The 21,607-nt window shown below is 37.0% G+C and overlaps 1 protein-coding gene across 1 annotated transcript in view; it reads left to right on the top strand.

Moving 5' to 3' along the window:
- LOC106879446 (uncharacterized) overlaps positions 1–20,344 on the top strand; it is a 34,845-nt gene extending 14,501 nt beyond the window's left edge. Inside the window, exons 7-12 of the mRNA XM_014929000.3 lie at positions 4,659–4,756; positions 10,120–10,289; positions 11,181–12,304; positions 13,599–14,129; positions 19,134–19,218; positions 20,056–20,344. Coding sequence (XP_014784486.1) covers positions 4,659–4,756; positions 10,120–10,289; positions 11,181–12,304; positions 13,599–14,129; positions 19,134–19,218; positions 20,056–20,210 — 2,163 coding nt within the window. The 3' untranslated portion in view covers positions 20,211–20,344. The remainder of the gene's footprint in view (positions 1–4,658; positions 4,757–10,119; positions 10,290–11,180; positions 12,305–13,598; positions 14,130–19,133; positions 19,219–20,055) is intronic.
- The last annotated feature ends 1,263 nt before the right edge of the window (positions 20,345–21,607 follow it).

Here is a 21,607-nt window from a genome sequence, read left to right as displayed (position 1 = left end):
ATATGCTGAGGTAAAGTTGACTTTTTCTGTCAATTGCTCAATGAGTTTTGTCTCTATCAACTAAGTAAAAGGAAATTATAGAAAATCTATGGACATTGTATCCTCATCATTTTACATTCTCTTCTCTATGCTGGCAATGTTTTGCAGTACCTTGTTAGTGCTAGCCTCTCATGAAATACAGGGATACAGTGTAGTTATTCTAAAAGTCAGACACACATGTATATGCACATAAAAAAATGTTAATTAACTAAATGGATATTAACTGTTTAAACAGAGATGTGTTTGGTTAATGATCAGATGCAATTGTTATTATTGCTTAGTTCCAGGTCAGCTCTGATTGAGCAGGCATTACTACTGTGCCCATGTTATCTTTAGATATGCTTAGGATTTCATTGTCCACCATGTTTTTTCTTTTTTCAAGATGGTTGGGTTGTGATTTGGTTGCTATTTTTAGCAGGTCTGGCAACTGTGTAGAGCTTACCTCATTTGGCTCAAGATGATACTAGTAATAGTAGCATGTACATTCATGTTGAAAATATTCTTGACAGAATCACTGGAACACTGGACAAAATGTCAAGTTAGATCTCTTTGTGTCTTAGGTTCAAGTGCACTGAGATTGATAAAATATTTACAAATCAAATACTGGGAGAGGTGGGGCAGTCATTATTTAGCTTTGTATCCTTCCACAAAATTTTGGTTTATGATCGTGAATATTCTTTTTATTGGATGGAAGAACAGCAGAATCATTCGAGTGTTGGACAAAATATGTTGCAATATTTGTTTGGAGGTCATCATCATCATCATCATTGTTTAACATCTGCTTTCCATGCTAGCATGGGTTGGACGATTTGACTGAGGACTGGTGAACCAGATGGTTGCACCAGGCTCCAATCTGATCTGGCAGAGTTTCTACAGCTGGATGCCCTTCCTAATGCCAACCACTCCGAGAGTTTAGTGGGTGCTTTTAAGTGCCACCGGCACAAGGACCAGTCTGGCAGTACTGGCAACAGCCATGCTCAAATGGTGCTTTTGTGTGCCACCTGCACAGGAGTCAGTCCAGCGGTGCTGGCAACGACCTCGCTCGAATGTTTTGTTCACATGCCACCGGCACAAGTGCTAGTAAGGCATCGCTGGTAACGATCACGTTCAAATGGTGCTTTTTACGTGCCACCGGCACAGAAGCCAGGCCTCTGTTCTGGCAGAGATCCTGCTCGGATGGTGCTGTTGGCAATCCATTGGCACGGGTGCCAGTCATCAAATTTGGTTCAGTTATGATTTCACTTGCCCCAATAGGTCTTCGCAAGCAGAATTTAGTGTCCAATGAAGGAAGGTTGGCATGGGTGCCAGTCGTCAAATCTAGTTCGATTTCTATTTCACTTGCCTCAACAGGTCTTTGCAAGCAGGGATTTGTGTCCAAAGAAGGAAAGGTATGCACAAGTAGGCTGGATACACCCCTGGCAGAGGCCACAGGTTATGGTCTCACTTGTCTTGCCGGGTCACGCACAGCGTATTTCCAATGGTCTCGGTCACTAGTCATTACCTTGGTGAGGCCTAATATTCGAAGGTCATGCTTCACCACCTCATCCCAGGTCTTCCTGGGTCTACCTCTTCCACAGGTACCCTCAACCACTAGGGTGTGGCACTTTTTCACACAACTATCCTCATCCATTCTCGACAAATGACCATACCAGCGCAGTCGTCTCTCTTGCACACCACAACTGATGCTTCTTAGGTTCAACTTTTCTCTCAAGAAACTGACACTCTGTCAAGTATGCACACTGACATTACACATCCACCAGAGTAAACTGGCTTCATTCCTTGCGAGCTTACGCCTGTCCTCAGCAGTCACAGCCCATGTTTCACTGCCATGTAGCATGGCTGTACACATGCATCATACAGTCTGCCTTTTACTCTGAGTGAGAGGCCCTTTGTCACCAGCAGAGGTAAGAGCTTTCTAAACTTTGCCCAGGCTATTCTTATTCTAGCAGCTACACTTTCAGCGCACTCTCCCCCGCTACTGACTTGGTCACCTAGGTAATGGAAGCTATCAACTACTTCTAGATTTTCTCCCTGGAATGTGGCGGAAGTTGTTCTCTCCACATTTTCAGTGTTTATTGCTCCTGAGCATCTGCCACATACAAAAACTATCTTCCTAGTTAGCCTTCCTTTGATATTGCTGCACCTCTTATGTGTCCATAGTTTACGCTGGGTACATCTTATAGAGTTTCTACCAACGCCTTTTCTACAGATCGAGCAGGGCCATCTACCTGAAGGGGTTTGTGTTTTGTCTGCCTTCCTACTTATTAGGACTTTGGTTTTAGCTAGGTTGACTTTAAGGCCCTTCGATTCTAATCCTTGCTTCCACACCTGAAACTTCTCCTCTAGTTCTGATAGTGACTCAGCAATTAGGGCAAGGTCATTGGCATAGAGGAGCTCCCAGGGGCATCCTGTCATGAATTCCTCTGTTATTGCCTGGATGACTATGATAAATAGGAGGGGGCTGAGGACTGATCCTTGGTGGACCCATACCTCTACCCGGAATTCTTCAATGTACTCATTGCCAACTCTCACCTTACTGACGGAATCTCTGTACATGACTCGCACAGCTCTCACTAACCATTCATCTATCCCTAGTTTCCTCATTGACCACCAGATAAGGGATCGAAGGACTCTGTCAAAAGCTTTCTCGATGTCAACGAAAGCCAGGTACAGAGGTTTATCTTTGGCTAGGTATTTCTCCTGCAGCTGTCTTACCAGAAATGTAGCATCAGTGGTGCTTTTTTCCTGGCACAAACCCAAACTGCATCTCATCTAAGCTGACTCTCACCCTAATTAGTTGGGCTATGACCCTCTCTGTGACCTTCATTACCTGATCCAAGAACTTGATACCTCTGTAATTGTTTGTGTCTAAAGCGTCACCTTTACCTTTGTAGCAGTTGACTATGGTACTGCTACACCAGTCATTGGGTATGACTCCTTCATGTATCACCTGGTTAACTATATGGGTGACTAGGCTACAGCCGACACTGCCAGATATTTTGAGCATCTCTGCAGTGATTCCTGATGGGCCTTCCCTGTCTTCATACTCTTGATTGCTCTATCTACCAAGGTACTGTCAATTAGGATAGCTGGTCCCTCTGTTGGGTCAACATTCAGCAGACTCTCTCTCTTCCATTCATTCTCTTTATTAAGCAACCTTTCATAGTGGCGTCTCCAAACGTCTCTCTTTGCAGCCTTGTTTAGTGCAAGTGACCCATCATCCATGCAGACACATTTCTCTCCTACGACATCACGATTCTCTCCCACACACTGTCTTGCAACACGAAATACCTCAAGTCTTTGGTCCTCATGGCGCAGAACATTGGCAAATTTTTTTCTTATTTGCTTTCCCTCTGGCTAAATAAACCTGTCTCATAGCTTCCCTTCTGGCAGTCTGATACAATTCCCTGCTACCTCTGTTCTTCCAGTCCTTCCAAGCCTGTTTCTTTTGTCTAATAACCCTGTCAACCACATTGTTCCACCACCACGTTATTTGGGGTCGAGAGGGGACTTTGCACCATCCACAGATCTGGTCAGTGGCTCTCAGCAGGTTGTTCCGTAGAAACCTCCAGTTGTCTTCCACATTGTGATGCTATATCCCCTTCTATTTCGTCGAAGGCTTCGCGTAATATGTCTCTCATCCTTCTGGGAGTTAACAAAATAAAGTACCAATCTAGTATTGGGGTTAATGTAATTGCCTATATTGTTTCTTATGTCTATATTAAAAAACATTATTATTCGTCCTGTTGTATCAGTGGTGTATATTACTTTGGATTCATTTGTGCTACACACAAGCATCAAATAGAATGATATTTTTTTCTTTTCTTTGCTGCTTGAACATGAAATTGTTACAGCAGGTGTCATATTGCTCAACCAATTAGAATATTTTGTTATGCATATAAAACTTTTAAAAAAGTTTGCCTTGGTGAATTTGAAGAAATCAAAACTACTATTTTTCCTAAAGCTTAATTATGACATAATCAATGAGTGACCATGGACAGTTTGAGATATCTGATGAGTCTAACACTCTAATACTTAGACCACATGCCTTCACAACAAAAGAAAAAAAGGAAAGTTTGTAAGCATTTAAAAATTGTATTAATTATTTCAGGCACACATGTGAGAATTAATAAAAGCATCATTGTTTATACAGCCTCTCATATTTGAGGCTATATGAGAAATATGAAATTGTTAACCTATACTTGCTGATTACATTTCCTCAAGTCTGCAGATGATGTTTGAGTAAATTAGTCTCTAAAATAAGCTTAATTTTCTATGCCAACCAGTGTACAATACTGTGCATTGACTTAATGATTCTCTTCAGCAAATATGGTGCATTCTGTTTTGCTGAAGTCTAATACTACCAAATCTGTCCTGAAGTGTACCTGTACTTGCCTGACTAATACTGTCTTTCCTTGCAATGTAATTATTTCCAAATTTGATTTTCAGTATTCCCTTTGTTAAAATATGATCGCAGTAATTTATTGTCTAATTTATTTTCTAAAACAAACTAGTCTTGGTTCATAGATGTCTGTGAAGTTAGTGAAGTCAGAGTTAGCTCCAAACTGTTTAACTTAATTAATTATTCCCATTTAATGTTTGGTATTGTTTGTTTCAAGATCGATTTGGAAAAGTTTTCAACCCTTCTCATGGATAGGGCCAGTAGTGAAAAAGGTACATTTAAACGACGGAAGCAGTTATATAATCTGATCAAGCGGTAAGAATACTTTTATAATACCTCCTTTACTCACCCTCTCTCTTTTTCTTACATAAATTAAATCTGGTGTTAGATCCCAACTCTGATCATTCTTGATTGTGAAAAAAGAAAAAAAACCTTTGCCTTTAAGTTGTATGAATGAATGCTGAAACTAGTGTACTGGACATGAAGTCATTGTTTTGTGTCTTTAGCATTTAAACAGGCCATAACCAGCTAAAATAGTTTTCCTGTTTTATGTTCAAAGCAACCAGATTTGGCCTCTCTCACCTATCCTACAATGTCATTCTAAAAATAAACAATCAGTCATCAAACTCTTGAAGCTACAAGATAATATGAATAAATGAGCATTACATTCAAGAAAGTAATCTGAATGCTAAAGGGCTAATACCACTACTGCCTTGTACATCAATGTATAACTAACTCATGCTGACTGTTACAGAGGTATCAATCACCACTGTCAGCAGTGATGATGATAATAATGCTCAGTTCAGTTCCTTCCACACCACAAATCTACAAATGATGGAATCCTGTCCTGTGAAAAAGTTATGTCTCTACTTAACATGTGAATCTAGAGCAGAGCACTATCCCAGTGGATTTTTGTCACTCAGAAAATTTTGTCTTATTATTCAGACGTGTATACACTGAAGTGGTTTCATATAATCTTCTGAACCATGGGTGAGATTTGGTCTTAACATGTAATCATTTGTTCTACTGGTTCACTGTAGTTGTGATAAAAGGAGTATCTGTAACTTGGTGTAGAATAAATATCATTTCAAAATCAAGAGTTTTTTTCTTGCCAATGCTTTTGTGTTTTGCATATATATAGATGCAGGAGTGGCTGTGTGATAAGAAGATTGCTTCTCAACCACACAGTTTAGGGTTCAGTCCCACTGTGTGGCACCTTGGGCAAGTGTTTTCTGGTATAGCCTCAGGCCAATCAAAACCATGTGAGTGGATTTGGTAGGCAGCAACTGAAAGAAGCCCCTTGTATATATCTAATATAAATGTGAAAACTAATTTCTGTGTATCAATGTGTCACACTTAGACCCCACCCCTCTCACTATTCAATGACACTCCTACTATTCCTCATGATGGGGTGAGAATAATAGTAGGCATAGAGATGGTGAGTGTGGTGGCAAAGATAGTGAGAAAGAAAAAGAGACAAAGAAATTTAGGGAGAGTTGATGTTTTACTAAAAGTAGTAGTGTTGATGGTGACAGTGGGAGTAATAAGAGAGAAAGAGGGAGATGATATACATCTTTGTTTAAACTTGTCTCTTTGACAGAAGTTCCTGTCACCAAATTACTGAACACTATCACTTTTGTTTTATTTTTTGCTTTCTTTAATACACACACACATATATGAAATACACTTTAATTGAAATAAAGCTTCACCAAAATTAAACATATCTAATATAATAAATGTAAATGTCACTGTGTCACACTTTTTCAACTTTAAGAAATCCTTTCTACTAGAAGCACAAGGTCTCAAATTTGTGGGGAAGGAATTAAGTCGATTACATTGCCCCCAGTACATAACTGGTACTAATTTTATTGACCCTGAAAGGATGAAAGGCAAAGTCAACCTCAGTGGAATTTGAACTCGAAACCTAACAGCAGGTGAAATACTGCTAAACATTTTGCCCGACGTGCCAGTTCACTGCCTTAATATAATATAATAAATGTCAGTGTGTCACACTTTTTCAACTGTACTCCTAGAGGCCGTAGCCGAACATATACCATTTTGGTATCAGGCTGAGTCCGTGAGTAAATTAAAAACATTCCGGGTCCAATCCGGACCCACAATCCTGAAATTTTGGATTCCCAAGTTTTCATTACTGTGATTTTTTTGTACAATAAAAATTTTTACAATCTAGGGGCTAATTCCATGAGTAAATTTAAAAAAAAAAAACATTCTGGGCTGAATCTGGACCTGCAATCCTGAAATTTTGGATTCCCATGTTTTCATTACTGCTGTTGTTTTCAGCAATATTTTTTGCGATAAATATGATGATCATTGGGATATGACTCTGGAGGAAGCAATTGCAACAAATTCTCCAGAACAAGTCAGAGATCTGTTTGCGGATCTTCCCATTCAGGGTCAGTTGCTTAAAAGCTGCCCTATCGGGTAGCTTTTTAGCTAGTGTGTGTGTGTGTGTATATATATATATATATATATATATATATATATATATAGCAATAATAAACCTCTGAATGAGGTCGGGTGTTACAAGCTACAGTAGCATTCACCCTTAGTGGTTAGCCGCATTTAAGTGGCAAATATACTTCACGTGAATATATATGTGTGTGTGTCTTAGTATCTGTTTGTCCCCCACCACTGTTTGACAACTGGTGTTGGTGCGTTTATGTCATCATAACTTAATGGTTCAGCAAAAGACACAAACGGAATAAGCACCAAGCTTTAAAAAAATTAGTGGGGGGGGGGGCAATAGTATTCAGTTAAAAATGCCCCAGAATGGATGCAGTCTGATGACTGAAATAAGTAAAAGATAAAGATATCTGGGTGGGTGTGTGTATATATATATATATATATATATATATATATATATATATATATATATATATATATATATAATATATGGGAGAATATACAAATAATAACAACAGACGAGGACAGGTGGCGTAAATAACAAAAGTATATATTAGTATGACGCTCGGGAATACGGAAAGTCTTTGACGTTTCGAGCTACGCTCTTCAACAGAAAGAATACGGAGACAAGGAGAAAAACACGGAGAAAAAAAATTGATATATATATATATATATATTAGGTTGGCAACTAAGTTCCCGGTGCTTTTTTAATTTTAAATTTTTTAAAAGGTTTAATAAAAAATAACAACTAATTAATCAATAATGTATTCACCCTTGTTGTTTACAACTTCTTCCCAACGTTCAACAAAATTTTCAATACCTCGTTGGTAGAAATCACCTGATTTCGACTCAAAAAAATTGATCCAACCAAGCTCTCAATTCTGCATCAGTATTGAATGAAACTGAAACTCTGCGCATAACATTTGAAAGAGGTGGAAATCCAATGGTGCCAAATCAGGAGAGTACAGTGGGTGTGGCAGCACTTCCCAGCCATGCTTTTGAATGGCTTTTTTGGTCATATTGATGATATGAGGGCGGGCGTTGTCATGCAAGCAGAAGTCACTCAATTGCAAAGTGAACTATTTAACTATATAGTCATACCCGTACTTGACACTTCACACTAATAATTATATAGGCATGTACTGTACATTATTGTTCTGCTTTTAGGTAGATATCAATTTAATATATAGTATAAAATTTAAATTAATGTTAAATCTTGATATTTTAAGTCGTTAAGCATGAAATTTGTAGTAAGGTATATGGTAAACTTTGACAGCTGCTCATTTTGCACTATTATTATATTTTGATAATCTTTATTTTTTGAGAGAATGCTGACACATCTATTTCTCTATTCTAACTCATTTTGCGCTTTATAAAGTATTTATAAATCGTCTTTTGCTGTTTTTGTTTAGAAATGGCTAAGTCGAAAATTCATAGTTTTGAAAAAAAGACAGCTTGGAATATTGAGGGAGTATTTCATTCTAATGTTAAACAGCAGACAGTATTAAATTGGTTTGCAAAATTTTGTTCTGTAACTTTGACCTCACAAATGAGCAATGTGGTCAACCAGAAACAAAGGTGGATAATGACGAACTGAAAGCCACCGTCGAGTCAGATCCATCTCAAAGTGCCCGTGAATTATTGTTGTTGTTTGGTGTTACCAAGCAAACGATATTGACTCACCTAGTTCAAATCAGTAAAGTGGAAAAGTTGGATAAGTGTGTTCCACATGAACTCAATGAAAATCAGAAACAGCAATGTTTGGAAGCTTGCGTTGTGCTACTTTCTTGTCACAAAAATGAATCATTTTGGAATCGAATTGTAACGTGATGAGAAATGGATCCGATGCAACAATCGTAAACGTTCAGCTCAATGGTTGGACAAAGTCGAGCCACCAAAACACAGTCCAAGAAGCAATTCATCAAAAGAAGCTGATGGTGTGTGTTTGGTGGTCTGGCGCAGGTGTGATTCATTATGATTTCATTAAACCTAGCTCATCAATCACAGCTGTAGTATACTGCAGCCAACTGGACCAAATGATACAGAAACTTACAAAATAAGAAACAGCCTAGATTAGTCAACAAATTCACTCCTGAGTTTTATTGCAAGACAACGCCAGACCACACATTGCAAAAATGACATTGGCGAAACTATAGGAGTTGGAGTTGGAAGTTCTCCATCATCCAACATACACACTTGATCTTGTCCCCACTGACTACCACTTCTTCCAGAACTTGGATAACTTTTTGATAAGAAAAAAATTTAATTCTGATGATACCGTAAAACAGGCCTTCCAAGATTTTATTGACTCTAGATTGCCAGGCTTTTACAGTTCTGGGCTGGACAAGCTACCGCTGAAATGGCAGAAGTGTATTGACAATATGGGTGCATACTTTGATAAATAAAACTATTCCTTGTATTTATAAAACATTAGCAAACTTTTTTTCTTTTCTACAAATTTCATACTTGACGCCCTAATAGTTTTACTTTGAATTCGAATCAATACTTGTGGTCATGAAGACAAATCAAAAATTAAGTTCACTCTTGTTTCTGTAATTTCTTAAAACAAAAGCAGGAATTGAACAATTACATCATTTTTTGACATATTCTGTTTGCTTTTCAATGCACTTCTTCAGGGAGTCCACAAGTTTGCTTATTCCATGGGAGAAAATTTTCGGCTGGTTGTGTAGCCATTTACATACTGTTTCTTGTGTTTCTTTTGGCAAATTGACAACCTTGTAAAGAATGTTCAAGTGATCCAAAGAGGTGATAGCCAGAAGGATTGAGGGTCTAGACTGTATGCGCCTCATTGATGGTCACTCATAAGTTCACAAGAGCCATCTCTCAAACTTGTTGAATCTTCACATCAGTGGTGGAAGTTGAAAGGCATCTCGCTCCCTCTTTGAGCTACATGGCTGTCTGGCCGTTTTTAAACTTCTCCATCGACTCGTACATGCTTCTATGTGGTAGAGTGCTGTCCCTCTATTGTACTGAAAGCCTGCAATGACTTTCTGCCTCTGACACACCTTCAAACCAAAAAGATCAGATGACTGATATCTGTTCTTTGGCGAAAACTGGAACAACCCCAGTCAAACCTTGGTTGCATAACCACCAGAGTACTACCTTTTAGCACACAAATGCTGAAGGCAGTGTGGCCAACCTAAAGACAGTTTTTGACTTCCCCTATTATTTATTTATAATTATAATTCAGAGTAATTTTAAAACATCACTGAAATACCATTTTCATTTTCCAGAATAAAAGATTTAGAATATAAAAAGCCTTCTTCCAAAAGTGTGAAGAAAAGTAAAAGTAAACATAAAAAAGGCAATATTGAAGAAGTGAATATTGAAGAGGCAGCTCGGAGATATTTGGAGTTTAATGAGAAACTGCAAAAAGAAATTCCATCACAGAAGCAATGTAAGAGTAAGTGTGAAGTTCAGTTATTTTGTTTATAATCTATTATCCTGTTTTTTCACAGTTGGACTTACAGCTTAGGTTAATGTATATCACTTTCATCCTTCCATTTATCTACTCAGCCATTTGTCTTTCTATCCAGCCTCCCACCCTTCTTACCCATCTATTTGTCTTTATGTCAATTCTTCTAAATGTCTTCCACTTAAAATATATTTCAGATATAGTAGAGATTACACCAGAAATTTTATTGTGAATATGTAAAAGTGTGTGTGTACTTGTTTGAATTTGAATCCTAACTCTAATATTTATTAAATGTTAAACATTCAGGATAAAGCCCTCATAGGATACATATAACATTACAATTGTAGTATAAGACATCATCAAAGAAAAGTTGTGCACATTATCGGATTTTGAAATGAACTTGTGCATGTGAAATAGGTACAAGGAAATATACATAAATATTTTAAGAAAATTACAAAATGAAATAAATTTTAAAATCATAAAATGAAATGAATGTGCACACGAAAATTACACTTCCTCTTTTATCATCATAGTGATTCAGAAAACTTGTTGACAAAGGTGGGATATCCTGCTGATAGTGTTAAGTAATATACTGAGTTAGATGGTGAGAAAATGTCTCTTAACTATATTGCTAACAACTGGAGTGTATATGTACATGTTATAGCTTAAGCAGCTCAGAGTATCTATAGTTTTGTAATTTTAAAACGATGCGTCTGCCTGCAATAGATTTTGATGATGACGATGATGTATGTGTATGTGTTTCCTGCTAGCATCTCTCTCTCTCTCTCTCTCTCTCTCACTCATCTATTCTTCTCAATCTCTCCAACCACCCTCTTGCTGTATCCTTTCCACTCTCTAACTGCCCAGTTTCTATTACAGAACTTGAAATACGACGTTTAAAGAAGGAACGAGCCCAGGAAAAATGTAATGGAGAGCAAAAGAAGAAAAAAGACAGAGTGGCAGATGAGGAAGAAGTGGATGAAGAGACTATGGAGGAGGAGGAGAAAGACATAGAGAATGCCGAGGAGGGGGAAGAAGAGGATGGAGAGAGTACAGAAGAGGGAGAAGAAGATGGAGAAAGTATGGAAGAAGATAATGAGGACATTGGCTGTGAGTTTATAAGTTTTGAAGCTGATGAAGTTGAAGATGATGATTATGATTCTGAAGAAGAAGAGGAGGAAGATATGTGGGATGTTGAAGAAGAAGAAGAAGAAGGTACAAGTGACGAAGAAGAGGATGGAGAAAATGTGTATGATAATGATGATGAAGAAGAGGAGGAAGAATTTGATGATGATGAGTCTTTGGGTCTTGGAAAAGATGGAATGATAGGCAGTGATGAAATAGATTCTGTCTATATAAATAGAGAACCAGATGATAATGATGACAATGATTATGATGACGAAAATGAAGAAGAGGATGGTAGTGATGATGGTTTAGAATTTGATGTTGAAGAGGCATTCCTGAAAATGGAGGAGGAGGAGGAGAGTGAAGAGGAAAGTAAAAGCATAGAAGGCGATGAAGTTGGTTGTTATATTGTAGATGTTCAAGCATCCAACAACAACAACAACAGCAGCAGTGGTAATGAAGAGGTTAAGAACTCCCAACAACAGCAGCTTGAAGCCCAGGCTGGCCCATCACGGAAGCCTAAGAAACATACTGACAGTAGTGCTGATGGTAAACCCTCGTCAGGTAAATGTAAGCGAAAAAATGAAGAGCTGGATGATGAAATGATAGAAAAAAAGATGAAGATGATGATAGAGATGATAAGCAAAACGGTAGCAGCAGGCAAGAGAAAGAAAAAGCGAAAGAAGGTAAAAACACCCTCTGACAGCACTGATAATTCGTCTCAGTCAAACTCTAGTTGGTTTACCTTGGTGGATTTTGAAAAAGATGATGAGAAAAGAGAGGACATCTGTGGTTCAGTTGACCAGACAGTTAGGAAAGAGACGGTGAGAAAGAAAAATAAGAAGCAAAATGGAGAGGCGACAATAGCAAATAAAAAGGTTAGTTGTTTTAATTAGTTTGTGTGTCTATGCTTCTCTGCATTAAAATTTATCTCTGCTCATCTCTTTGAGGTTTGATCTACCTATCTATATTGAAGTCTTCACTCATTTCTGTCTCTGTTGAGGTCAGTTTCCATTTAGGCTTTATGTGTGTATATGTTCATGGAGCTAAGATTCCAAAATTTACAAATCCAGTTTCACTGGATAGACTAACGCCCTAGAGTACCAGTGAAGATCTGGCCTATATTAGATAGTGAACAGGCACATTGGCACTTTGTTATCTGCATTTTGTAGTGATGATTGTTGAAGTTTGTGTGCCATCATTTCTACATCTGCTTTTGTCATACTTTTATGGATTGGTCGTCTTTTTGTGGCAGTATTCTATAGCTTATTGTACTTTAGAATACAGGCATTTTTAAATGGTTAAGAAGCTTGGTTCAACAATCATGAGGCCTTGTTCAGTTCTGTAGCCCAATACCTTGTACAAGTTCCTTCTTTTATTGCTTTGTGTTTACCCAAGCTTGATAGGTGAAATTTATGAGACAGAAACTTAAGGCCCATCAGTGGTTTATACCTGTAAATCAAGAGCCTCAGCATTGTCATACAGCATGAGGTTAGTCATCCTGAGAATTACAAATGTGTGCACAATACTTAATCCTTTACAATATAGTACAATATATAAGTTGTTCTGTTGATCACACAGTTGAAGTAATGTCGAAATCATTGAAGAATCTTATATATGTTTATACAAGAGTGTACATAATTTTGATTTTAGCTATTTAGATGAATTGCAGTTTGTGTATGTGTGTGTGTATGTATATATATATATATATATATATATATAATGTTATAAGGTACAGTGTATATTAAAATACATAAGAGAGTCTTGGGTGTACCTGTTGATAAAGACTTCACCGAGCAAATTATTTTAAATTGCTAAAATAAGTCAGAAACCAATTTGGTCCAGGAAAGATATGGTAAAAGTTTTTATTTTTCATTTCGTTCCTTTTGGGATTTTATCCCTAATTTTGTGGTTCTAGAACCTAGCAGTTCTTTCTAGTGTAAGGAATCCAGTAAGTGGATTCCTCTTATGTATTTTAATATACACTGTACCTTATGAGTAATTCTTAGTCTTTGGACTAAACTTTTATACGCTAGGCCACTTGGAGGTGAACATTTTTATTAATTTCCATTTCCCTTTGATACAATTAATTATTATATATATAGATTTGTATACATGCACACACACACACACACACACACACACATATCATTTCATTTGTTTATAAACCAGGATAAAAAGAACAAGAAGAATAAGAAGGCGAAGCAACATAATATAAACTCAAAACGGACATTTCCATTACCAACTGGACTGAAGACTTCTCCAGATTCGAACGTTGTTTATGACCAGCTGAAAGATACTGTCAATACCAAGCAGATGCGGCAGACTGTAGTTGCAGATAGAAAGATAAAACACAAGCTAAATCGTTATTTTGATATGGTTGCTAAAAATAATCTCTTAAATGAAGTGTCATCTACTGCTGTTAATAATAATGAGGACAATAAGAAAGAGCCTGCTCTTTTAAATGATAATGAGAACAACAAAAAAGGACCTAATAATAAGAGCAATAAAAATAAGAAGAAGAAGCACAATAACAACATTGGTAATGGTAGCAGCAATACTAAGGTTGAAAATGTGAACCCTGCCAAAGCAGCTAAACCACCACAAATGGCAGAAAACCTTAAAAGCTTTTGTGAATCACCACCAGCATTTTTCCAGAATGCTGTTTCAAAAGTTAAAATGTCTGCAATAAGAAAGAAAAATGTAAGTCTTACTATTTTTTCCCCTACATTTTGCAATGGTCTTTTTGGTATTTTAATTACTGTATTTATTTGTGCATAATATGCACTTGTTTTCTTGAAAAAATGGTGGTATGTTTTCCAGCTTCGTCTCACTTTCAGTTATCTTTTTTTATCATTTAGTATACATAACCTTCTAATGTTTCTATACAGAAATGACTGTAAATCTGACTGGATACTATAATACTAAAGAAAACTCAGTGTGTGTTATACTTGTGTTACCACTAAATTTTAGGAGTCAGTGTACATAAAAAGTTTTTGCTTTGCACAAAATTTTCCCTGTGACAAATGTATGCGTGCACTGATGTAGTTTTTTTCTCTCTTTTGTACTCTGGTTGCAAACCATGTGTACATATACACGTTCATAGTTTTGAAGGGACAGTGCACATGAAACTTTTTCCTGATTCCCTCTTATTTTTTTAAATTCTGTATTTTACATATGCACACAAGAGGACAGGTTTGATTCCTAACAGATCATACTATCATACTGGTCTTTCTCATTGGGGTGTGTATATTTGTGTACATATAAATATATATATATATATATATAACCATTTGCATGCTTAACAGCAAGTCATCAAAATGATGACTTGTATATTTATTCTTAAAAAGTTCTAGGAGATTCCAATGCAAATATGAAAATGCTGTTGTGTTTATCACAGGAGAACAGCTTCTTTACAATGAATACGTGTTTGTAACACACTCGATTCATTAGTACAAGGGATTCTGCCTGGGATACTAGTGTTTTGACATGTTGTATCCTGTCAGCTAAAAGTACATGGACCATTGAATCTAACAAGAACTGATGGCCTTGTAGATGATTTCTGAGTACAAACTGTTTACTGATCCATGCTGATATTTGCCAACTAATAAAAAATGTCATTTGCATGGTGAACATGTCCTGAATTTGTGTTTATGCAAGAGTGTACATAATTTTAATTTTAGCTATTTAGATGAATTGTAGTTGTTAAGCAGTGGGGAAACATTTCCCACTGCTTGACAACCAGTGTTGGTTTCTTTGTATCCCTGTAACTAGTGGTTTGGTCAGAGACTGATAGAATAAGTACCATACATAAAAATAAGTACAAGGTGAATTTGTTTGACTAAATTCGTCAAGGTGATGCCACAGTCCAAAGACTGAAACAAGTTACAATTAATGTTTCTATTTCTACTACATAGGTTTTTTATTAGAGCGAAGAAACAGGCCTGAAAGGACTGGTAGTGGAGAACTATATCAGGTAGCTAGAATGGAATCTAGGAGACAGGTATATTTAGTTTAGGGAAGAAGTGTTTTCGCACAGATGATTTACACTTTGGAGTTAATGATTCTACAAAGAAAGAGGCCTGGAAGTGCCACTATAAAAGGCGCTATGCATGGGAGAAGGAGAATCTGCCTAAGGTGGACCCAACCGAGGGACTATCTACCTGAATTGACAGTAGCTTAGTAGATAAAGCAATTTGGGATATGGCCTAGTCACCCATTTAGTTAATCGGGTTGTCCTTGAGGGAATCATTCCCAACTGGTGTAGCAGCATTGTAGTTACCTGCTACAAAGGTAAAAGTGATACCTTAGAAATAATTACAGAGGTATCAAATTGCATGGCTGTGTGGTTAAAAAACTTGCTTCCCAAACATGTGGTCTCAGGTTCAGTCCCACTGCACAGCACTTTAGGCAAATCTTTTCTACTATAATTGTGGGCTGATCAAAGCCTTGTGAGCAATAGTAAATTGAAACTGGAAGAAGCCCGTTGTGTCTCTCTTTGTCTTGATATCATGTAATGGTTGTAAATGAGTGTCGCCCTCATACAAGTGATGTTCATTTTCTGCCTGAGAAACTCTATCTGTCCAAAGGGAAATATTACCTTGCTTGGAAGCAGATAAGGTTGGCAGCAGGAAGTGCATCAACTCTAGAAATCCTGTGTGTGCAAGCATGGAAAAGTGGGCATTGAATGATGATGAATGAATGAAATGACTGTAATGCATTTGGTGGTAGGTTTACTGAATCAGATTTGACCTAGGGCTAAACTGTTTGATAGACTATTCAGATCCATACAAATCAGTAATATCTGTTGCTCTCTTACCCCAGTAAAGGAGAAGGTGGGCTCCTGCCAGACATCTATACTTTCTAGATCTATTATTAAAAGCTGTTTTTGATGCTAAACTTTGACATAATAGGGAAACTCAATGTTGCGTACTTGAAGTAATCAATCAAATAAATGAAAGGAGGTCAGATACACAGCAGAAAGGGTGCACATGGAAATGGGAAGGAATTAACTGAGTGGATGATTCTCTAGAAGTAATAGGTAGTTCCAGTTATGTTAGTGATTTTAATTAGTGCTGGAAATGCTTGTAGTAAAAAATAATTGTAGCTAAAGAGCTGGAAACATTTCAGAATGCTTGCTGATTACTCTGGCAATAAATTGTTTCTCCATCTTGCAAAACTCAAATTATAAGAATATGTGTATGAGATTCAGCTGAAAAGTTCATAGGCTGACTAAGATACTCTCATGGAAAATGACCAAATTCTCTTTTATCCTCTTTTACTTGTTTCAGTCATTTGACTGCGGCCATGCTGGAGCACCGCCTTTAGTCGAGCAAATCGACCTCGATTCTTTGGAAGCCTAGTACTTATTCTATTGGTCTCTTTTGCCGAACCGCTAAGTTACGGGGATGTAAACACACCACCATCGGTTGTCAAGCGATGTTGGTGGGGACAAACACAGACACACAAACATATACACACACATACATATATATACAACGGGCTTCTTTCAGTTTCCGTCTACCATATCCACTCACAAGGCTTTGGTCGGCCTGAGGCTATAGTAGAAGACACTTGCCCAAGGTGCCATGCAGTGGGAATGAACCTGGAACCATGTGGTTGGTAAGCAAGCTACTAATGCACTTTATTTTTCAACATAGTCCCCCTTGCAGTCCACACACTTCTTCCATCGCTGTTGCAGTGCTTGTACTCTACTGGTGAAGCAGCTTTCATCCTGTTCGTTAAAAAAGTCATCAACAGCAGATATGATGTCATCATCACTGTGATACTGGTTCCTATCCAGGTGTTTTATCCTGTTGGGGAACAGGTGATAATCAGATGGGGCCAAATCAGGAGAATAGGGAGGATGATCAACCAGTTCAAAGACAGTCACACACAGCAGGGAGTATTGCCCTGATAAAACAAGGCCCATTTCATCACTTTTTATGGGCGTTTAGTTTTCATAGTCTTTTGTAACTGTCTCAGCAAGTTGGCATAGTAGTCTCCTTTGATGATGTGGTCCTTTTGAAGATAGTCAATAAACACAATTACCTTTGCATCCCCAAAAACTGAGGCCATCATCTTCTCAGCAGATGAAAAAACCTTGGCCTTCTTTGGAGCAGGTAAGGAGAGATGTTTTCACTGCATTAATTGTTTCTTTGTCTCTGGCTCAAAGTGATGATGTGCTTTTGGTTCGGTGTCAGAAAACATGGCACCCACCAAGCAGAAAATTTCATTGTGCAGAATATTCTCAAATCTCTCAAGAGATATGCTAAAAGTATTGGCTCTTTGGTTTATAGTCAACAAAATCAATGTTTTCCTTGGTGGTGGCAGTTGTAGGAAATCCAAACCTCGAGTTATCTTCAAGGCTCACTGTTCCTCTCCTAAATTCAGCTGTCCATTTTTGCACTTTTGATAAAGATAGAGCATCATTTCCTAATGTAACAACCATGTCAGCATGAATGTCCTTGTTGGCTAAGTCATTTTACTGCAAGTAACACCACAATGTGAAATTTTGTCCATTTTGAAGAGAAGTCGATGCTAGTTACTTTTCAAGTCTTTGAATAGTCAGATGTCAGTTGACCTGGAAATAATGCAGTTATTAATAAAAAAATTTTGAAACTAATGCATGCAAGATGTGTAGTGATGTCATTATGTTGGGGTGCACACACACAGTATGTATTTGCTGTGCTGCATGAATCAGACAGATTTTGTTTAGAGGTAGATTTTCTATGGCCAGGTGTTTGCCCTGTTTCCAAGCTAGGTAATGTTACTCCATGAATGACTGAAAATGAACAACATTGCTTGTATGATGGTGATTTCATTTGCAGTTATCTTGTGTACATTCACACATATACACACATATAAATATATAACAGGCTTCTTTCTGTCAGATTCAGTCACAAGGCTTTGGTTAGCCCAGACACTTGCCCAAGTTGCCATGCAGTGGAACTGAACCTGAGGCCACATGGTTGAAAAGCAAGCTTTTTAAACTACACAGGATTCCTCTCTGTTAGGAGTGTTATTGATTGCATGGGTCAGATACAATTTATTGAGGCAGATTTTTCATAGCCAAATCAACTATCACCTGTTTCCTAACTAGGAAGATTTCCTAATGGCCAGGCACATTTTCACAAAAAGATTGGAAATGCATGACACTACTTGTTTGATAGTGGCACTCATTTGCAATCATTATGCAATGTCAAGGCAAGGACGCACACATACACATGATAGGCTTCTTTCAGTTCCTGTCTACCAAATCCACTCCCAAGGCTTTGGTCAGCCCAGCTTTAGTAGAAGATACTTGCCCAAGATGCCTTGCAATGCGACAGGACATGAAACCACTTGATTGTGAAGTGAACTTAATTGCACAACTCTGCCTTCACCTAATACAATAAAAAGAACAAGGTGGTGTCTCCTCAGTTTTTGATTATATTTTCAGTATGATCAAGTCATACATACTGTTAAATTAGTAATAGGTACTATGACTCCAAAAGAGAACATAGGTTATGAATTTTGGTTTAGCTCTGAAAACAGTTACTTATTATGAACCAATCTGTCATCTGTTTTGTCTTTAGTTAGAACGTTTAGCTATGTACAACTGTATAACTTTTTAAAGTATGCAGTTTGACTAAATTTTATATAAATATATATATATATATATATATATATATATAAATATATATATTTTTATTTTATATGTCATAGAAGCCCAAAATTATCTCAACAGATCTAAGTGATGCTGGTTTACAAGACAGAAAGTCAGTCAGTTTTGACATGAATCAAAACAAAGGTTGGTGCATTCAGATTTTTTTGAAAATTACTAAGTGGAATCAACCTTTTTTGTTTTCAATGCTGAGATTGGTTAAATGAGGTTTATTGGGGAAGATTTTCTATAAGTAGAGCCTCTTCCTGTTGCCAACCTTCTTCAATTGTCAAATGCAACTGAAGTGTGGGACTTTTTGTTTACTGGAAAATTTGAACAATGTCACTGTTTTTGCACTGATGGTATTTATGAAATCACAGATCAACATGCGTACACACACATGTACATGTACAATTTGAATTGTACAACATACAACCCATATTTAGAACTTTGTGTGAATCTTTATACATTGAAGAAGAGAAAATGTGTATTACAAAGTTTCCTTCTCCTTGTCAATCAAAAAGCGCTGCTCTTACAAGATAATGCCCAAGTCATTTGGGAGAAGGTCATATTTAGTGTCATGGGTTATGACACCAAATATGGAAGTTTTGCCTCGTTCTCATTAACCTTCTGACTATCATCTTTTCAGGTCCATTACAACATGAACCTGAAAACGCTTATTAATTGTGAAGAGGTTCAAAATGGTATTGAGTGTTTCTTTACTTTGAAACCTGAAGGATTTTATGCTCAGAGGATTGACAATTTGCGAAACAGATGGGATGATATTATCAATAATGAAGAGAAATATTATCTTGATGATGAAATATATAAATTAAGACCAAAGAAGCTCTTTTATATATATATTGAAATGTGACAGTAATTTCTTTCCAACCTGATGATATAGATAAGGCTGATTGTAACAACTCTTGTGATATTAGTTTGGCAAACATTTACTTTGAAATTTTCATTTTTCATTGATTTCAGCATTTCTGCCAGAGACCCCAATTAGCTCTGAAACACCTTTCAACTCCCAAAAGAAGCCAAGAACAGGTATTTTGAAACCTTCTCCATCACCAATTCTTGTTGCTAAGAAGAAAAAGGGAATTACGAAGCGACAAAAAGCAGCAGATTTCTTTTGATTTTTTAAAAAACTTGTTATTGTAAATTATACAGATATCTATTGAACATGTCAATGGCTCACAATAACAGCACAACAAATATGGACTTTGCTCTGTTGGACAGAATTTCCATTAAAATTGTATCCAAACATTTATTTACAGTTCCAATATTTTATATATATATATATTTCTTGTTAAGTTCCATCAAGTTTTGCAGGAGCAAATCTGGGTTACTGTTATAACCAACCACAGACATTTCAGTAAACTAATTTATGCCATTTTAGGGGGGATGAAGGCAGATATTCCATTGACAACACATCTCACTTCTTTACTGTTTTCTTTAGTTTTTGATGTCCTAGAGAACAAGAACTGATTGAACTAGGTGTATTGCTGGTTGTATTGATTTTCTTTCCCCGCCCTCCTCAATGAACAGCCTTAGTGAGCATAGTCAGTTTAAAAAGCTCGCTCCTGCAACAGCTATTAATTCATTGTGCCACTGAGGGAGTCACATGACTCAACATCTCTACATAACAGTAGGTTCCATTACAATTTCATAGTTGATTAACCCTCTCAAACCAGGGCTCCTGAGCAAAAAAAATAAATAAATTGTTGCATATACATCTCAAGAGTAATGATTACAGACAAACTAATGGACAGAATCACAAAAATATTCAGGAAAATAAACAGTAGGCCTTTCTCTCAACTACCATAATTGTTCAGCTGAAATTATGCTTTCCTCATCACTTTCACCAGTTTCATTGTCCAAATGACTCTCATTGCCTGTGTAAGGGTAAACTCTTTGTCTGAAGAATAAATATTATCAATATCATAATCAGCTGCAAAGAGTCTAGGCCTAGCTCGTTTACTAGATGAAGTGTTGGGTTCATCACACGCTCATTTCATTGCAAAATCTCTCATTTTCTTTATTGAAAACAAGTAAACAACAGCCGTGGGGTGCATCATTAACAATAAGTCATAAAGCTGCAACATGATAGGTTGTCTAATTTTAGTAATTTCTCTTGTTTTTCTATGTGTTGTCCATTACCACTTTAACAGGAATCGGGCTGGTAGAGATTATGTTTATGCTATACCAGGAACACAGCACAATAGGGTTAAATATGGGATAGTTGGGGGCAATAGCCAAAGAAAAAACTGTTATGTGGTTATTCAACCTAACAGAAAATAACAACCATATCTCCCCTAAATTACACATTATTCTCTTTAAAATAAAAAGAAGTCACATTGGATATATAGTCTTAGATAGGCTATATCTGGAAAAAAAACTCAAAATGATCATTGTTTAAATCCATTTGGTTGTTGGTTGACATGGGATTAAACAAGAAAAACAATAACAGTTCATATTAACAATGACAAAAATAATTCCCATTTTACCAGAGAAAAATTAATGGAAACTTGTA

The sequence above is a fragment of the Octopus bimaculoides genome, chromosome 20 (assembly GCF_046866305.1).
Source record: "Octopus bimaculoides isolate indiv1 chromosome 20, ASM4686630v1, whole genome shotgun sequence".
NCBI classification, from domain to species: Eukaryota; Metazoa; Mollusca; class Cephalopoda; order Octopoda; family Octopodidae; genus Octopus; species Octopus bimaculoides.
This window is presented reverse-complemented; position numbering and strand designations above follow the sequence as displayed.